Source organism: Cryptomeria japonica, chromosome 10, assembly GCF_030272615.1.
Source record: "Cryptomeria japonica chromosome 10, Sugi_1.0, whole genome shotgun sequence".
Classification (NCBI taxonomy): Eukaryota; Viridiplantae; Streptophyta; class Pinopsida; order Cupressales; family Cupressaceae; genus Cryptomeria; species Cryptomeria japonica.
In genome coordinates this window covers 182,513,520-182,530,506 of record NC_081414.1, presented here as the reverse complement: position 1 = coordinate 182,530,506, position 16,987 = coordinate 182,513,520, and the positions used below count along the sequence as shown (strand labels likewise).

Genomic DNA, 16,987 nt, shown 5'->3' with positions numbered 1-16,987 from the left:
AGTGCTTTAGACCATATTCACAAACTCGAACATAGAAAAAATCAAATGTAGTGGTCTATAGAAGAGATTAGAAAATATCTCAAAAGAACTTTTCCCATCAATAATACTTGTGTTCAATGTTTTTTACGATGAGAATGGTTATGATGAGGTGGAAAATTTTCATCTACTACTTTTAACTAATAATCACAAATGTTACAAGTATTCATGTGGGTTGTTGTTCATGAGATTGAGGTGATTTATTTTTTCCCACTAATTTAGACTTAACATTTATATATTCTAGTTTATATGGTAGGAGTACATGTGGTAATTTACCTCCTCGCTGGTACTCATAATATCGCATATTTAAATATATTATTTAAATAAAATGGATATAGAATATTGAATGAAATAGTAATCTTAAATGGACAAATGACATTACCAAACAAAATAAGTAATTTATTTTTTTTGGAGCCTTGATTGAATAACTTCATGAAAGAAAAACACTCCACACAAAACTACATGCATTGTTACTTTTCTCACATTGTCCCTATAGCCCTTGTTACTTTTTCCTCCAAGAGTTTTCGAAACCAATGAACTGATGCTTTTGGATATCGATTTAAAAAGTTGTTATAATCTACGTAATGAAGACCAAATCGAACTGTATAGCCATTTCCCCACTCAAAGTTATCTAGCAAGGACCATGCAAAGTAACCTTGTATGTTGGATCCAACCCTGCCATGCCATTAAAGGTAATAAAATTATTTAAGTATATAGTATTGCAAAAAAAACAAATCATAAATTCATTAAGATTTACCTTATTGCTCGTTGAACAAATGCTAAATGTTTTGAGTGGTAGTCAATTCGCCAAGTATCATTAAGAGCTTGTGTTATTGTGAATGTATCATCATTTTTCTCATCAATACCTATAAAATTAAAATATATAATTTTTTATTAATATAAAAAATTAACATTTAATATAAATTTACCTATAAAAATATATTTTGTATATCAATAATAAAAGTTACCCATCACTAACAATATTGATTTTAATTGACTATAATACTTCACATAATCAATCTATAAAGTGTTTACCATTCTTTGAGATGAAAACTAGTGAATTGTCATATCTATGTTTAATATTTTTAGTTCACTATAATACTTCACATATTCAATCTATAAAATGTTTACCATTCTCTGTGATGAAAATCAGTGGATTGTCATATCTCTTTTTAATATAATTCAATAGCTTTCCTATACCAGGCGGATACACGTGAAGCCAACTCGATGCTGCCTGTTGTCACCAATTAAAAATTACACACTGGCCACATAGCATTTCATAATATTGCTTTTTTAATACTTCTAAATAATTGTGAGCCTTACCACTGGTCCGATGAGCACACCATTTCTCTCAGCTGTAAATATTTCCACAGCAATCTATGTGAGAGGTTCCTTTCAATGTTTCTAAAACATGACCAGAACAAATAATTCCATATGCCAAAAATAAATTAAAAAATCAAAGATGTGCACCTGTTAGATTAGCTTGAGAGTCCAATGTATAGCTTGTATTCATGGGACTTGGTGGCGTTGGAACATCAGCAGCGTAGCGGCTTGTGTAATAATTTAATCCCAGAAAATCAAACGATCCTTTTACTATAGCATATTCACGGCCACTAAATTTGGGTAAACGCTTACCAACAAGCTTTCTCATTGTTGAAGGGTATTCCCCTTTTGTAATTGGATCCATATACCTGTAATTTTTGTACTACCAGTCAATCTAATATGAACGATCACCTAAAATGGGCATTAGTGGACTGTTTTCAGAAGATGCTTTGCTTACCAACCAAACATAAAATCTAAGGCCCTTTGGGCAGCTTTCCGATCAGAAAGTGATTTTGAATAGGGAAGTATCCAATCACTATTTATTGTAATTCCGATCAATCCCTTCTGTACCGCCTACACAGAAAAATGGCAGATTGGCACACTGACAATTGTATATAGAATAGGAAAAACTTGGGAGAAAATGGTGGGTCACCTGATACTTCCTCTTATATACACGCACAGCAGCTGCATGAGAAAGAATAAGATTATGGGCTACAATATATGGCTCAGTTGCCGAATTTCCTGTGCTTGAACTTCCATTAAAAGAGGAATGGTGGCCGGGTGCAGCTGTGCCACTGTCATATCCTCCGCCAGTGAAGGATAAAGGTTCGTTTAAGGTTATCCAGTGTTTCACTCGATCACCAAACTCTTGAAAGCACACTTCAGCGTAAGCTTCAAAATCTTTCCTGCATATAGTAAATAAGAGGTCTCCTTAGGCACATAAAATGGGTATTCAATGAAATTAATGAGTATACTATATGGGCATAGATGTTTAAAGGATTTAATAATTTGGAAGGATTAGATACACAATATTTTTGCTGAGAAAGCCTCCATATTTATCCTCCAGAGCTTGCGGAAGGTCCCAATGAAACAGTGTTATGAAAGGCTTGATATCTACAAATAAGAGTTTGTTATAGACTTGAGAGTATTACAATAATTTCCACATCGTTACAACCAATACATAAATATAATATACCATGTTTTAAGAGTTCATTAATGAGATTGTTGTAGTAGGCCACTCCAACTTTGTTAACTCCACCTTTGACCGTGCCTCCTGTCCCCCAAGTAAAAAGGATTTAATAGAGACACTACTAAATACTAGCTACTTTTGCTTAGCCAAAAAGAAAAACAATGGGGCTCACGTGGTAATATCCGTGACCAAGAAATAGAGAACCTATATGCTTCCAGGCCCATGTCCTTCATCAGTCTCACATCCTCCTGTAAATTACACTACCCCTCTTTAATGTAGTTCAAGATGCAAACTGTATTGCACTCAGATTCCAGATAATGGAAAAAATAGGTTAATTTTCTTTCGTAGATCAGAAAAATATATGATCTGAATTGAACGTTCATACCTTATAGCGATGGTATTGATCCACGGCAACATCCCCATTGCCTCCATCATCGATTTTCCCTACGGACAATTTCATTTACACTGCTAAGCTAAACATATTTACATCGATTCCAATCGACCATTAATCTTTATGAATTATATGGTATGTGTTAATTTACTTACAGCGCGTTGTTTACTAAACTACTCAAATACTAGCCCTCTAGGATTTCGGAAGGGCCTAGGCTTCACAGTCTACCCTATTTATCAAAGTTATATTTTAAAAATATATGTTATAAATTAAATTTTTATATAATTTTTGACAGTTTATTTTAAATATTTTCTTTGATATAATATAATTTTCCTGAAATTTCAATTATAGTTTATAAAAAAATTGTTGGAATTGTAACTTCTAACTGGAGTTCTTTGTCTGACATAAAACTAGGAGTTCTAAATATGAATTTTGCATGATATTATTATTTACATGGAATTGCATGAAATCTTTTGATACTTCTAAGACTTTTATATTGAAAGACAATTTGTAATGAATTATTTGATTCTAATCATTATATCAATAGACCTTTCAATCATATGATTGAAAAGTGTTTATAATAAGTCTGAATCACTATATTAATTAACCCTTGATCAGGTGATCCCTTATTATATTAATTAACCCTTGATCAGGTGATCACTTATTATATTAATTAACCCTTGATAAGGTGATCAAGAAGTGTTTGTAATAAGTGTGTTTTTAAGAGTCTTATATCTCCAATTAAAAACTAAAAATATCTTTACGAAAATAAATTTTAAGCCTTGGGATTCATATTGATTATATGAGCAAAATAATAGATAGTAATGGAAGATTCAGATAAATGTATGTACAGAATGGTGAAGTTAACCTGGGATATGTGAGAAAGTGTCCCAGATGCTTGGGCCCCTTCCTCCTTCCCTAGCAGCTCCTTCATACTGGTATGAAGCAGAGGCTGTACCGAATATAAATCCAGGGGGAAACCCACTTCTAGTCAGTTCCTTTTCCCCCTCAAGAGCCACTACAAGAGAGACCCACCACATGCACACCACTGTACAGGTTCTCCATCCCTTTGTGCTATTCATTATGGTAAACTGCTAAGAGATTCAGATTTCATACAAAGCAATGCAGTTATGCCTAGATAGCTTATTTTTATAGAACGAAAACGAGAGCCCTCATCTACAATATAATTTTGACCTTCCGGTACTAAAAATAGACTGTATTAGTCTTGGACCTTGAAAAATGCATGTAAACTTGGATGCATAGAAAAAGAAGGGATTCATATAAATCTGGATTGACAAAAAGGAGGATGGATGAATAGAAACGTTGATTCATTGCATAGAACAAAAACGAGGGCCTTCAGAGAAAAAAAAGGGATGAGAAGAAATACAGTTACGGCTGTTTGCGTTATCAAAAGCTCAATTCAAGCCTTATCTTTTCACCTGGAAGCTTCTCTAAATTTCTAATGTTAGGATCATAAGATTTTTAGTTAGCCCATAGGCTTTCTTAAAGGTGCACGTCGGGTTTTGATTAATTTTCGAGAAGATTACGGGGTAAGCGAGCAGGCTCATGGAAAAATATTTGATTTGTTTAGTAGGTGGGAAGATTACTGGGGTTGGCCAACACAGTTGGTGGGAAGATTCCCGGATAGGCTAGCACGCATACTTAAAAAAATTTACACTATAATAATAAATTTATTTAATTTTACTCTAATAATTAAAATTATATTATTTTATATTAGAATAAAATTATTAATATTATTTATTCTATTGTAATAATTAAAATTACATTATTATTATATTATATTAGTATTAAATTATCAATAACATATTATTTTATTTATTAAAATATTATATTCTAGTATTTGTATTTTTTTTCATATTTTTTTTAAATATACATCATGATAGATTATTAGGTAAGGTATCCTTATAAATTTAATGAAAATAATTTCTAGGGACAAATCTAACAAGGTTACATTGCTTGTGAAATGTTAGCGACTATTTAGTTATAATAGTATAGGATACCAAATAATTAGAGAGAACATAAATGTCACAAAGTTTGCAAGAGGGAGAATATTGTTTGACCTAGGTCATATTTGTTTACCATTCTAATATAACTAATTTACATAATATATAAATAATGGTACTTTTGAATTATTCATTCTAATAAAACTCAAATTAATTCCAACATTTCTAATTTTTTAACATTTTATATATATTAAGATATGTAACTTACACCATTTTAAAATACATTTATACTAAAACCTAAAATTGGAAATTATTCAATTTAGCTATTTGAGACAATTTTTAAGGGAAAAACCATAATCTTTAAAAAAGATTCAAAATAGAAAGTTCTCCTATATGGCCTAAAGTTTAAGAACCAATTAAATTGAAGATAATTAATTTTCTTAATATTCTTAATTAAAAATTTTGCATCTATACTTTTTTATATTAGAAATCGAGAGAATCCAGAACAAGGAGGCCAGGCCTTAGCAAAACAAAGTTGTCACTGCCACAAGACAACAAAAACCAAAGTAACAACAGGGTGTGTAATCCGCATAAAAGAGTACTAGCAAACTAATTGCATCATGAGAAGTCAACAAAAGCATCAAGAGAGGATGTCATCATGGGGTTCAACCCATGCTGCCCATCCTTGAGGTCCTTCCATCCAAACAATGTTCTTCTAACTCTGAATCTATGCCAGCATCTCAACTTGGGCGTAGGAGGGCTCCCTGTTATCTTTAATTTCATTGTTCAGCTTCTTGAGAGCCTCCTCAAAGGAGGATAGGTTGTCCTTGTTGCGCCTCCACTCATAACCATCCTTCATCTCTTTGATGAACATGGTGGCGTGACCATCCTTGAGGAAACTCAAGAGCTTGTGCCTCTCAGCGTTCATAGTAGAGGCAACTTGCACGACAATTTTGAAGAATGTGAGTCTTCGAAAGGATTCCGTAAGGGCCCTGGCTTGGCCTTCAAACCTATCAACATTCCTAATTTTTCAAATATACAAAAGAATATTGGCAGATAAATTAAACCAAAAGATATTAGCATCCTTTTTCAATCCTTTAATGTGCCTAGAAATAATTTCCATAGTATTCACAAGATTAGGGATAGAAAAGCCAAACATTAGCCAGATTTCCTTAGCACTGGAGAAATCAAAGAAAATATGTCTGCCAGTCTCAGGAAGTTTACAAATAGAGCACAAGTCATTATTACCATAATTCCTCTCGAGAGGAAGTCTATTAAGTATCATAAGCCATTTAAAGCACTTGATTTTTGGCTCAATTGGACTTTTCCATAGCATGCTGAAGGTCTTTTGCCACTGTATAATAGGCAAATCAGAATACCATAAAATGTTAACATGCTTAATGATAGAAGCCTCATAAGCTAAGATAGAGTAAATGTTATGAGCCTTAATTTTAGCCAAAATAGTACCATTAGCCCATTTAAAAGACATAAATCTATGAGAATAAGCATCACAATCTTTAGGAAGACCGAAATCAATACAAGCCTACTTAATCATGTTGTAGGTTATTTTTTGAGTGGGGGGTAGGTTAAATTTTGAGCTGAGATCTTCCCACATGATAAGAGTATCATGTTCCAAAACGTCAATAAGATATTTGATCCCTTTGCTGGCCCAAGCTCTAGTCAAGCATACTTGAGTAAGGGCCAAGGGTTTGCCAGTGTGGAAGAGGTTCCACCATAAGGATCTCTCGCCATGAATCAGATCACCATTGTTGACACTAGTGTTGACCAAAAACCCCCTAACATGTTCCCAAGCTTTCCAAATAGACTTGAACACACAAGTGCCCTGGACATAAACAGGAAAACCACCGGCCACAAGGTCGGTGAGAGCTAAACCCTTCCAAGACTTAGCATTCTTAGGGATAGCCCTCTCAATATTGTGTCTGATTAAGACCTTCCAAGGTTCTTGACCTTCGAGACAATGGAAGATCCATTTAGCCACAAGGGAAATACCTTGGATCCTAAGATCCTTTAATCCAAGGCCACCAAGAGATTTCTCAATATGGCACCACTTCTAGTTAACATGTAATTTATTATTACCTTTGCCATCAGACCAAAGGAAGCATCTAACCACCTTTTGAATTTCTAAGATCTGATAGTTGCTAAACATCCAAGCAGATGAGTAGTAGATATTATAGGAGGAGAGGATTTTTTGGCACACTCGAACCCTACCAGCTAGGGAGAGGAATCTATTGTTCCATTTACTAAGTTTCTTATCAATTTTCTCCTTAACCCAAAGCCACATATCTTTGAGGGAAGGGGACACCGAGTAGGGAATTCCAAGGCATCTTACTATTTTTTTAGGACCACCCCATTGGTAGCCAAGGTGTCCAAACCAGTCAGGGGGGTGATCCATCCAGCTAAGGAAGGTAGACTTGGTCTGGAAGGTTCGAGCTCCAAAATTTGACCCAAAGCATCGAATTTTAAGGTTAAGGTTATCCATGTTTTGCTTGGTGAGCTCAAGAAAAAGAGTCATGTCATCAGAAAATAGAATACATCAATTCATTATCATCAAGGAGCCTAATCCCCTTTAACCTTTAGGGTGAGGGAGTTATCCCTAAGGAGGTAGAATAAAGCGTCAGAGGCAATAACAAAGAGAGCAGGGGCCAAGGGGCAGCCCTGTCTAATGGACCAAGAGCGCATAATGGAAGAGGAGAGGGAGCCATTAACATCAATCTGAGCAGAGGCATCTTGAAGGAGGACCTTGACATAAGTACAAAATTCATTAGGAAAGCCAAAGGCTTCAAGCATCGTAATCATAAAGTCCCATTCCACCCTATCATAGGCTTTCTCAAAGTCAAGGAGAAACATAGCAGTGTCTTGACCATAAACTTTAGACCATTCCATGTCTTCCCAACTTGTGATGAGATTTTCCAGAATATATCTACCTTTAATGAAGCCGGTTTGGGTGGGGCAGTTGAACTTGGGCAGGATCTTTTCCAATCCGATGGCCAACATTTTAGCCATGATCTTATAAGACGCATTGATAAGGGTAATGGGTCTCCAGTTCTTAATGAGGGCCTTGTCACCATCCTTGGGTATGAGTTTCATAATGCTCTTATTGATAACATTGCCAAGGGAACCCTTACCCAAAGCCTCATTTTATATATCAAGAAGATCAGAGCGAATCCAGTTAAGGTTGGCTTTGTAGAACTCAACTAGGAGCCCAAGAGGTCCCGAAACTTTGTCATTGTGGAAGGAGTTGATGGCTTTCTAAATTTCATCAATTATGAAATTTTGTTTAAGGAGGCAAGATTCCCCCTTGGAGATCCTACAGGGAATGATGGATTTGCATTTAATTTGAGGGCCTTGGAAGCCTCAGAGTCTTCAGAGGTGAAAATTTTTGGGTAGAAGAGGGCAAAGGTTTCTTTAATGTTGTCCAAATCAACAATTTCTTGATTATGAACAATAAGTCTACCAATCTTTTCCTGGATTTTCTTATGTTTAAGTAGATTAAAGAAAAACTTGGAGCCTTTATCACCAAATTGGAACCAATGGTTACTGGCTCTAATCATGGCCCCCTTGATCTTAACTTGTTGATGTAATCTAAGGGCATCCGTAGTTGTTGCCACTTGGTTGGCAAGGTCAGGGTAGGAAGGAGTCAACTGACTTTCATTTTCAAGGTGAAGTAGATTAAGATTAAGAGTCTTTTCCACAAATTTGGAGTCTTTGGCCCTTTTTCAACCAATAGTTTGCAAGAGTTTTTGCCAAGAAACGACATTACAACTCCATGTATCAATATGCAAAGCTAATTTCTTATTATCCTTATTTAGGAGTCTGATGAGGTTAATGGCAGCAAGAACATCAAGATATTTCAGTAGATTAGTGTTAAGAATGAACTTCTTAGGCCCCACCACATTAGCAAGTAAGGAGTTAGCAAGTTTGATGTGAGCAGTAATAGGTTGGTGATCCAAGAGAGTAAAAGGCCAGACAACAACAAAATTGCCATGGTTACTAGGGATAAATGAAAAAACATCTTTATTGGCATAAAAAATGGTCAAGTCTGTAATAAATTCTATTACAACCTTTTTGGAAATTTGCACCAAATGTTCCAAAGACCCCTTGTATCAACCTTATTACCAAGAAGAGGATCAAACAAGTTTTTCTTAAATTTCATTCTATCTCAATGGGATTTTTCAGAGCCTTTCCATTCAAAAGCATTACCCCCCATTTTATCATCACAATTCTCAATCATATTAAAGTCTCCTCCAAGGATCCAGGGAATATCAGGTAAGGATGCAATCCAATCCCAAAGGGCACTTCTTTCCTTATAGTCATTGGATGCATAGATAGAGAACACCCCAATGAGGGTGTTGTCAACATTAATAGAGGCCCAAACAACCCTGTTACAGGGGGAGCAACCCTTGTAAGTAATATGGTTTGACCATCTAGGGTTAATGAGCAGTCCAACACCACCTTTACCTCTGAGGTGATTGGAGAAAATTTTGATGGAGTCTTTTCATATGAAATTAAGGTTAATATCCAAGGTAAAATTAATAGTTTTAAGCTCTTGAAGCATCAGAAAGCCCAAGTCTTTATGAGAGTCCAAGAAACGTTTAACAATCTCCTTTCTGTCTGGGGCTTTCAGCCCTCTAACATTCCATGAGATGTACTTCATGGTAAACAGGGGGGGAATTATGAGTGCTTAGCACCGTGAAGGTTGCTATCACAGTTAGGGAAATCCTTGCCCTTCTTCTTCTTGTCAGAGGGGGTCTTGTTCTTTGAGCCCATGGGGCGTCCTCTTCTATTGGGTTTGGAACAATCCTCAAATTGATCATCATGGTCTTCACCAGAATCATCATCTCCTTGAGAGACATTTTCAGAAGGAGGTTCCGCGTAGGTAGTAGGCTAGACCGAGGTATCATTCAGTGCCATCCAAGGCATTTGTGTGGAGGACAGGTTAGAGGGAAAAAAGAGAATTTCTATTAGCCCTAGTGTCAATAGTGATGACTTGAATCAAATCATCAAAATCAAGTTCTTTGAAGACTTTTGGAGGAAAACTCACACTAGATTCACTAGTAATACTGATATAGGGGGTGGGATTGACGAAGCCGAGGTTATCAGAGATGTGATTATCCCTCAGGGAAGTCACAAATCCATCACCCAAATGAATTTAAATCACTAGTGCACCTATCGGGGGTTTCAAAATTATTAATGATACTCTTAACTTTTGAAAAACCAGCATCAACTGCAGGTGGGGTGAGATTGACATTATTCTAAGCAGGGTTAACACTAACATTATCAAACCTAATCTTATCAATGGCTAATTGTTGCACATTCTTCCTTCTGTGATTCTTAGACTTGTTTGTAACCATTTGAAAACTATCTTGTTGTTCTACACCCAGCTGTTCTATGTTATCTATAATAGAGGAGCAGAGGGGGGAGCCATACTAGTTTGAGAGCTTTGAGGGCACGTATCTGATATGGTTAGGTCAGGAATGGTTACTAGGGTGCTACTCATGATAGGCTGGACCACAAGGGAGGATGGAGCCATAGGGTTAGGGGGGACCAATGTTATTCGTATGGGTTCTCCGTGAGTTCAAACTTGAGGATTTCTAATTAAGAATAGGGCAATTGTTATGGACATGGCTATATTTTTTACAAAGGAAACACGTGTTTAAACCCCCTAAAATTTCCAGAGGGTAGGAGAAGATTTCTCCCTCAATATTGAGATTGATAATATTAGGAAGATCAATCCCATGTTTAATGGAGATGAGCACTCTGGCATCGAGATGGGGCACGAGCCATGGAGAGTCATCCATATGGATGAATTTATCAATGGGTTCCATAGTTTGAGGGATAAATTTCCACAAAAATGGAGGAATGTTCTTGATAATTACCCACCTAGGGCACGACAGAGCCAATATTTCTTCAAAAATCGCCCCAGGAGACCAACCTAGGGCACGAAATGAAGTTTTACCAACATTCCAATACAATTTCTTAAGAACCTCTAACTACATTTCATGTGTATTAAAAAAAATAATGAACAGTCCTTTTTGAATTTGCTTACAGAAGGAGATTCAAAATCCTAATTTTAAATCCCAGTAGTTATGAAACCAATCACCCATAAATTTCTGAGGAGGGCATTTATTAGCATCCACACAAGCAAAAAAATTGCATTCTTTCAACCTATTTTTTTCAATGGCAATTTCATTGGCCATAGAATCATTAGGCAAAATGGAGATAGTGTTGGAGTCGAGGCCAAGGTCCATACCATCTGGACTCGCTCCACCATCTCCACCAGAGGCAACAAATTTGGCATCCTAGTCAATTACCGATGAAACCCTACCCATGGCTTCACTGAAGGTTTTTTTTGGTTGTAGAGGGGGTTGGGAGGAGGTAGGCGAAGGATGAGATTGAGGGTCTCCATCTGTTTCCACCTCCATTAGGGAAGAAAAATATTCACACGTAGAAGAAGCAATTAAAATGGAGGACGTAGAGTAAAGAAGAGCATTAAATGAATAGTATGAGGGAGAATTGTTTGCAAACCATGTGGAGGAGGGAGTCCCTCTCCAAAACCACCGAGTGTTCACGCGCCTCAATCCAGATTTGACGATCCGCTTTTAGCAGTCCTTTGTTGGATTTTGGCTTCATGCAATTCAGCTTCACGGATCTGCCATTCATGCCAGGTTTTCGCCCTTCATGCAGATCCTTTTCGTCCAGTTCGCACTTTCGACCTTCATGTAGAGAAGAGCATATTTCTAATCAGTTTCATGTAGAGTAGAGCCCTTCACGCATAACAGAGCATATTTCTCCTTCACGTAGAGTAGAGCCCTTCACGCAGAGCAGAGCATGTTTACATGATCCTCTTGCATCTATACTTTAGTAAAGATTAGAGTATTTTTTAGAATAAATTCTCAATTTTGATTTGTTAATTTATTTTTTATTAATAACTAGTTAAATAATATTCCTTGCCAATAGTTCTATGCCTATGGCAAGAACTAAAAATATTTCAAAATTATATCATAAACTTTAATTTTAAAAAAAAAATTATTGTCAAATTCAAAAACATTTCAATTACATTATTATGCAACTCCATCCACTAACTCCTATAATCATGGTCCATATTTATGGAGAGACTTGCAAGACAATTGCAATGTCTAGAGTCATTGGATCATTTCAATAATAAATTTTTGAATTGATATTAAATAGTGTAAATTAGTATGTATCTCTCTAATAAATATGATAAAATGATAGAAAAAATTGCACTAAAAAAAAATAAATAAAATTTACTATTAAATTAAAAAATAGTTTCTATATTCATATTAAAGTTGGATCATTTCAAAAATAAGTTGCTAAATTGATATTAAAACATAATCATGGTCTAATATTTTTAATATTATAAAAAACATTATAATCTAAATCAATATGTATTTCCTTAATGAATATGATAAAATAATAAATTTACTATTAAATTAAAAAATGATTCTCTATATTGATAGAAAAAATAATTAACATAATATTTAAAATATTTTCAAATGAAAAAAATATTTATAATCTAATTTTTAAGAATATTTAACAACTACCAATCACACCTTGGTGTGCAATGGGTACATTGAAGAGGTTTAAAAGGTCAGTTAGGATAAAATGATCTATTTTTTACATATTTTTGTGTAGAAGTGGCCACTTCAAAAAAACTATGCTTCCACCTATAGGGATCCAAACATAAATTAAATAGTTAGTTTGAATAGGGACGATAATCATGCTTGATTACCAACAATCTCATGTTATGTATGTAATAAGGAGAGATGAAGAGACACCTATGAAGGGAGAGATAAAGATAGAGAGAATATGGAGTTGGAGAAGGAGAGCAATATGGAGAGATAAAGAGAGAGAGATGAGAGAGTGGTGGATAGAGATGGAAGAGATAAATATATAGATAAGGAGAGAGGGAAAGCAATGAGAGAAGGAGATTTAGAAATAAAAATATCTCAATTCTCCCCATCAAAATTCATTGATCCAAAATTTGACAAAATAACAAAATCCATTATTTTCTATTGATCATTTGAACATGGGTGAAAGTTTAAGGCCTCAAATATACCAAGTGAAGATTCAAACCAATTGATTGGCTCTAGAGTAGATTCTAGGCTTGGTCATATATCTCAATTTCATGATTCTGACAAGATCAATAATATTTCTCATAACACAAAATTCGTTGAGAATATAGTTTCCCCAGATCTCCTTAATGAAATTCAAAAAGTAAAAACCAATAGGATTGGGTTGAAGATGTTTGTGTGGGCCCCTTGGAATAAAATAGGGATTTACTTGTGAGTGTGAGACATGTGAATCTGCATGGTTCAAATGCCTCATATATAGACCTCCAAGTTAATTTTGGGATAAATGACTTTCTATACTAAAAAAAAGGACATTATAGACTTATTAGTGTGTCCTAATGAAATGTTCAATCTAGATGATTAAGAAAAGTTAACAGTTAATGAAAAGGAGGTTTTGGTGCAAATAGTTATCAACAATGAAGATTTACAAATGGGATATGGCAAATTTAGTGTCCCAAATGAACGAAACAAGCCAAATTTGAAAGAGATGAAGTCCTTTGTCCAAAATTTCTATGAGAAGACTTTGATGAAGTAATGGGTGAAGCAGATGAAACTGATATTGGAAGTATGTGTTATTGTTGTTTTCATTGATGTCAAACTTGTTGTTTCGGATTGGTGTTGGTTCAAAATGCCTATGGTGCAAAGATATCTAGCTATGTTGGTAATTTAGTTGTTTATTGCTTGTTCTAGAAGTGTTTGAGTCTGGAAAGTGTTGCTAATGTTGGTTTTTATTATTATCTTATCTGGATAAAATTTTGATATCATGGATATGATAGTTCTATGGTCCAAAAATATCGTTGTGTTCTTCATGTATTGTGGAATTGTTCATAGTTGGTTGTGATATTCTATGTTAGACCCATCCTAAGGTCTAGATATGATTTGCATAAGATTGTTTGATGTGTTATGGGGTCTCATCATATTAGCGTGTAGACATCCAAATTAGAGTTATTTTCATTGTAGGATATGTTTTGACTGTTAATTGCTTATATGGATGTGTAGTGTGTTGATATGTTATTTATTATGTTCCAATGATTATGGATTGATGAATTTTTCATTGGAAAATGCATAATTCTCCTCTCTTTCTCTTGGTATGGATAATCATGTGTGTTTTTGTTCCAGAAGGTTTATTTTGGTTCAGGTCGACTTGGTTCAAGCTTTATTGATCTATCATGTATATAAGGATGAATGCAATTGAGTTGAGTGTGAGATGAGGTGTGGAGTATAGATGTGTGATGTTAAGATAGTTAGTGAGGTTTTCTAAAAAGCATAGAAGAAGAGTTGTGTTCGAATGATATGCAAACTGTTCTGAGACTATGATGGAGATATGAGAGAGAGTGTTGGCAGTGGAGTTTTGAGTTGTGTATGCTAATGTTAGTTGTTTGATGCAGAGTTCAAGGAGAGCTTCAAGATCAGGAGATCCTTCTTTTCATATCATTTTTGTATCTTACCTTGTTGTAGTTAGCTTCAAGTTTGTGCGTCCTCTTTTGTATCTTTCCCAAAGAGAAGTTAGTCTTGGTTTACAAGTTCATAGTAGTAAGCTCCTTTTGATGTAATATGGTATACATAGTGAATATATTTTGGTGGGCAAGTGCTTACCGTGGTTTTTCCCTGTTTGGGTTTTCCACAAAAAATTTTGGTGTTCATGTGTTCGATGTGTGTGGTTGTTTAATTGTATGTGTTGCATTAATTTCTATTTTAGATTGATTCATCCCCCCTCTCACTTCTACCTTGGGTTCAACAACTTATACCCAACTCCCTATTTCATAAATAGAAAGAATAGGAAATTCATTCTCTACGCCAAAGTCAAAAAGGTGTAGGCCTTTTGGTAGCACTAAAATAAAAAAAGAGATTGCAGCTGGTTTTCAATTAACACTTGCACAAATTTTAAACTACGTACGTAGAAAGTCCACAATAATATTGGAGAAAGGATTGATAGGTTCCTTGTCATTTCCAACTTCTAAGAATAGAAATCCATAATTACAAAATTGTGGAAAGGAAAATAAATAGTTAGAGACTACTACCAAGAGTGAAGATGTCCTTGGCAAAGATCTTGTGACATGGGGAGTAGGAAACTCCCTAAAGTCAAGATGACAATAATAGATTGGAATGTTAGGGGCTTAAATGCCCCTAAAAAAGGGCAATTAATTAAGTGTCAATTAGATAACTCGTCATCAGATATAATTATTATTTAAGGGACTAATTTTATAGTAGTTCTAACAGAGAGTGTATTCAATGTTTGGAATAAATGGAAAAATATATCTATTCCAACCAAAGGGACCTTAGGTGGTCTCTCCATCTTGTCGCAACTAGGTACTATTATAGAAGACCTAGTGTCTTCTATAGATCAATAGATCTTGGTGTCAGTTATTGGAACCTTACGTGGTAGAATTTTTGGTTCTTCGACATGTATAGACACACTTGCACAATAAAAAAGAAATTTATTTGGGATCAGCTCTCCTCTTGCTTCCTATGTCTTAAGGGTGAACTGGTAATATTAGGTGGAGATTCTAATGTTTTGCTAGATGACAGTGAGAAAATCGGAGGAATCATTCCCCCTAGGAAGCTAATTTTAAATTTTAAAGATTTTGTTAACTCCAACGACCTTATTGATCATGTCTCGAAAAATGGTAAATTCACTTGGACAAACAAAAGACAAGGATTCTATCTAATTGAAATATTGGATAGATATCTTTTATTAGGTAATTGAATTTCCTCAAATTTATATTTCTCTTCTTCCATCTTTCCACTCATTAGCTTAGATCATTTACCAGTGAGCCTACACATAATTTTGAAGAAGCCAAGGAATAAATCTTCTTTTAAATTTGAACCCTTGTGGTTCTGGGATAAGTCATTTATTCCCATGATGAAGTTTTTGTGGAATAGTTTTTCCTTTTTTGAGGGATCTAGAATGTTTCAAATGAACATGAAACTTAAATTATTAAAGGACAAGATAAAATAATGGAATGAGCACCACTTCCAAAACATATTTAAGGAGAAGGATAGGGATTAGAGGGAGCCAATGAAGCTAAATGAATTGATCATTCTAAATGGGATGGATGCTGACTCTTTTGAAATGGAGAAGAAATTGAAAGTGAAACTGAGTGTATTAATATGTTGAAAAGAATCATACTTGAAGCAAAATTCCATGGAGCTTTGGCTAGCGGATGGAGATAGAAACACTAGTTTTTTTCATGCTACAACTAAATTAAGAAGACAAGCTAGCAAATATAACCAAATCCTCTAATCTTCAGAAAGACAACTTACAACCATGAAGAAATTTTGAAGGATGCATTCCATTTCTTTAAGAATCTCCTTGCTTCCCCTCACCCACAGTTACATGATCCTTCACTTAATATATTGAATGATAATCTAACCCTAGTTACATAAGTATACAATAGGTCCCTCATGGCAAAATTGTCTAGAGAAGAAGTTTAAAGGAGGTTATTTTCTCATTAACTCTGGACAGTGAACCAATAACAGATTGGTACTCAACTCAATTTTTAAAAATATAATGGGACTTTGTGCATAAAGATGTTTTCTTGGCTTTGGAAGAAGCTAGAACAAACATAAATATTCTAAATGATTTCAACAACACAAACACAACCATCATTCCTAAGAAAGGGTCCCCTTCTACTATTGTATATTTACATCCTATTGCATTATGTAATACTATTTATAGATCCTTTCTAAGGCTATCTCTCTAACATTAGCATAGTGAATTCCTCTTGTTATGTTTGAAGAACAAGGCCTTTTCCTCCTAGGTAGAGAGACATTGGAAGGGGAAATTGTGGCTCATGAAATCCTACACTCCATCCACTAGGAAAGAATCTTAGCCATGATACTAAAAATTGATATGCAAAAGGCTTATCACAAGGTTAATTTGGATTTTTTTACTTTAGATCTTAAGGAAGCTTGTTTTTTCTCATTGCCGGTGTAAATGGATCTTCTCATGCATTTAAAGAGTTATATTCTT

At 34.9% G+C, this 16,987-nt stretch overlaps 1 protein-coding gene across 1 annotated transcript; it reads right to left on the bottom strand.

Annotated features, from left to right (window-relative positions):
- Positions 1-505: 505 nt before the first annotated feature.
- LOC131073565 (beta-glucosidase 13-like) lies at positions 506-2,796 on the bottom strand. Its single transcript, XM_058010030.2, has 10 exons — positions 2,721-2,796; positions 2,555-2,632; positions 2,385-2,472; positions 2,012-2,264; positions 1,817-1,932; positions 1,507-1,727; positions 1,360-1,391; positions 1,168-1,270; positions 794-902; positions 506-711 (listed from the first exon to the last, which is right to left on the bottom strand). The coding sequence occupies exons 1-10, from the start codon at positions 2,779-2,781 to the stop codon at positions 516-518; spliced, it is 1,257 nt and encodes a 418-aa protein (XP_057866013.2). The 5' UTR covers positions 2,782-2,796; the 3' UTR covers positions 506-515.
- Positions 2,797-16,987: the final 14,191 nt, after the last annotated feature.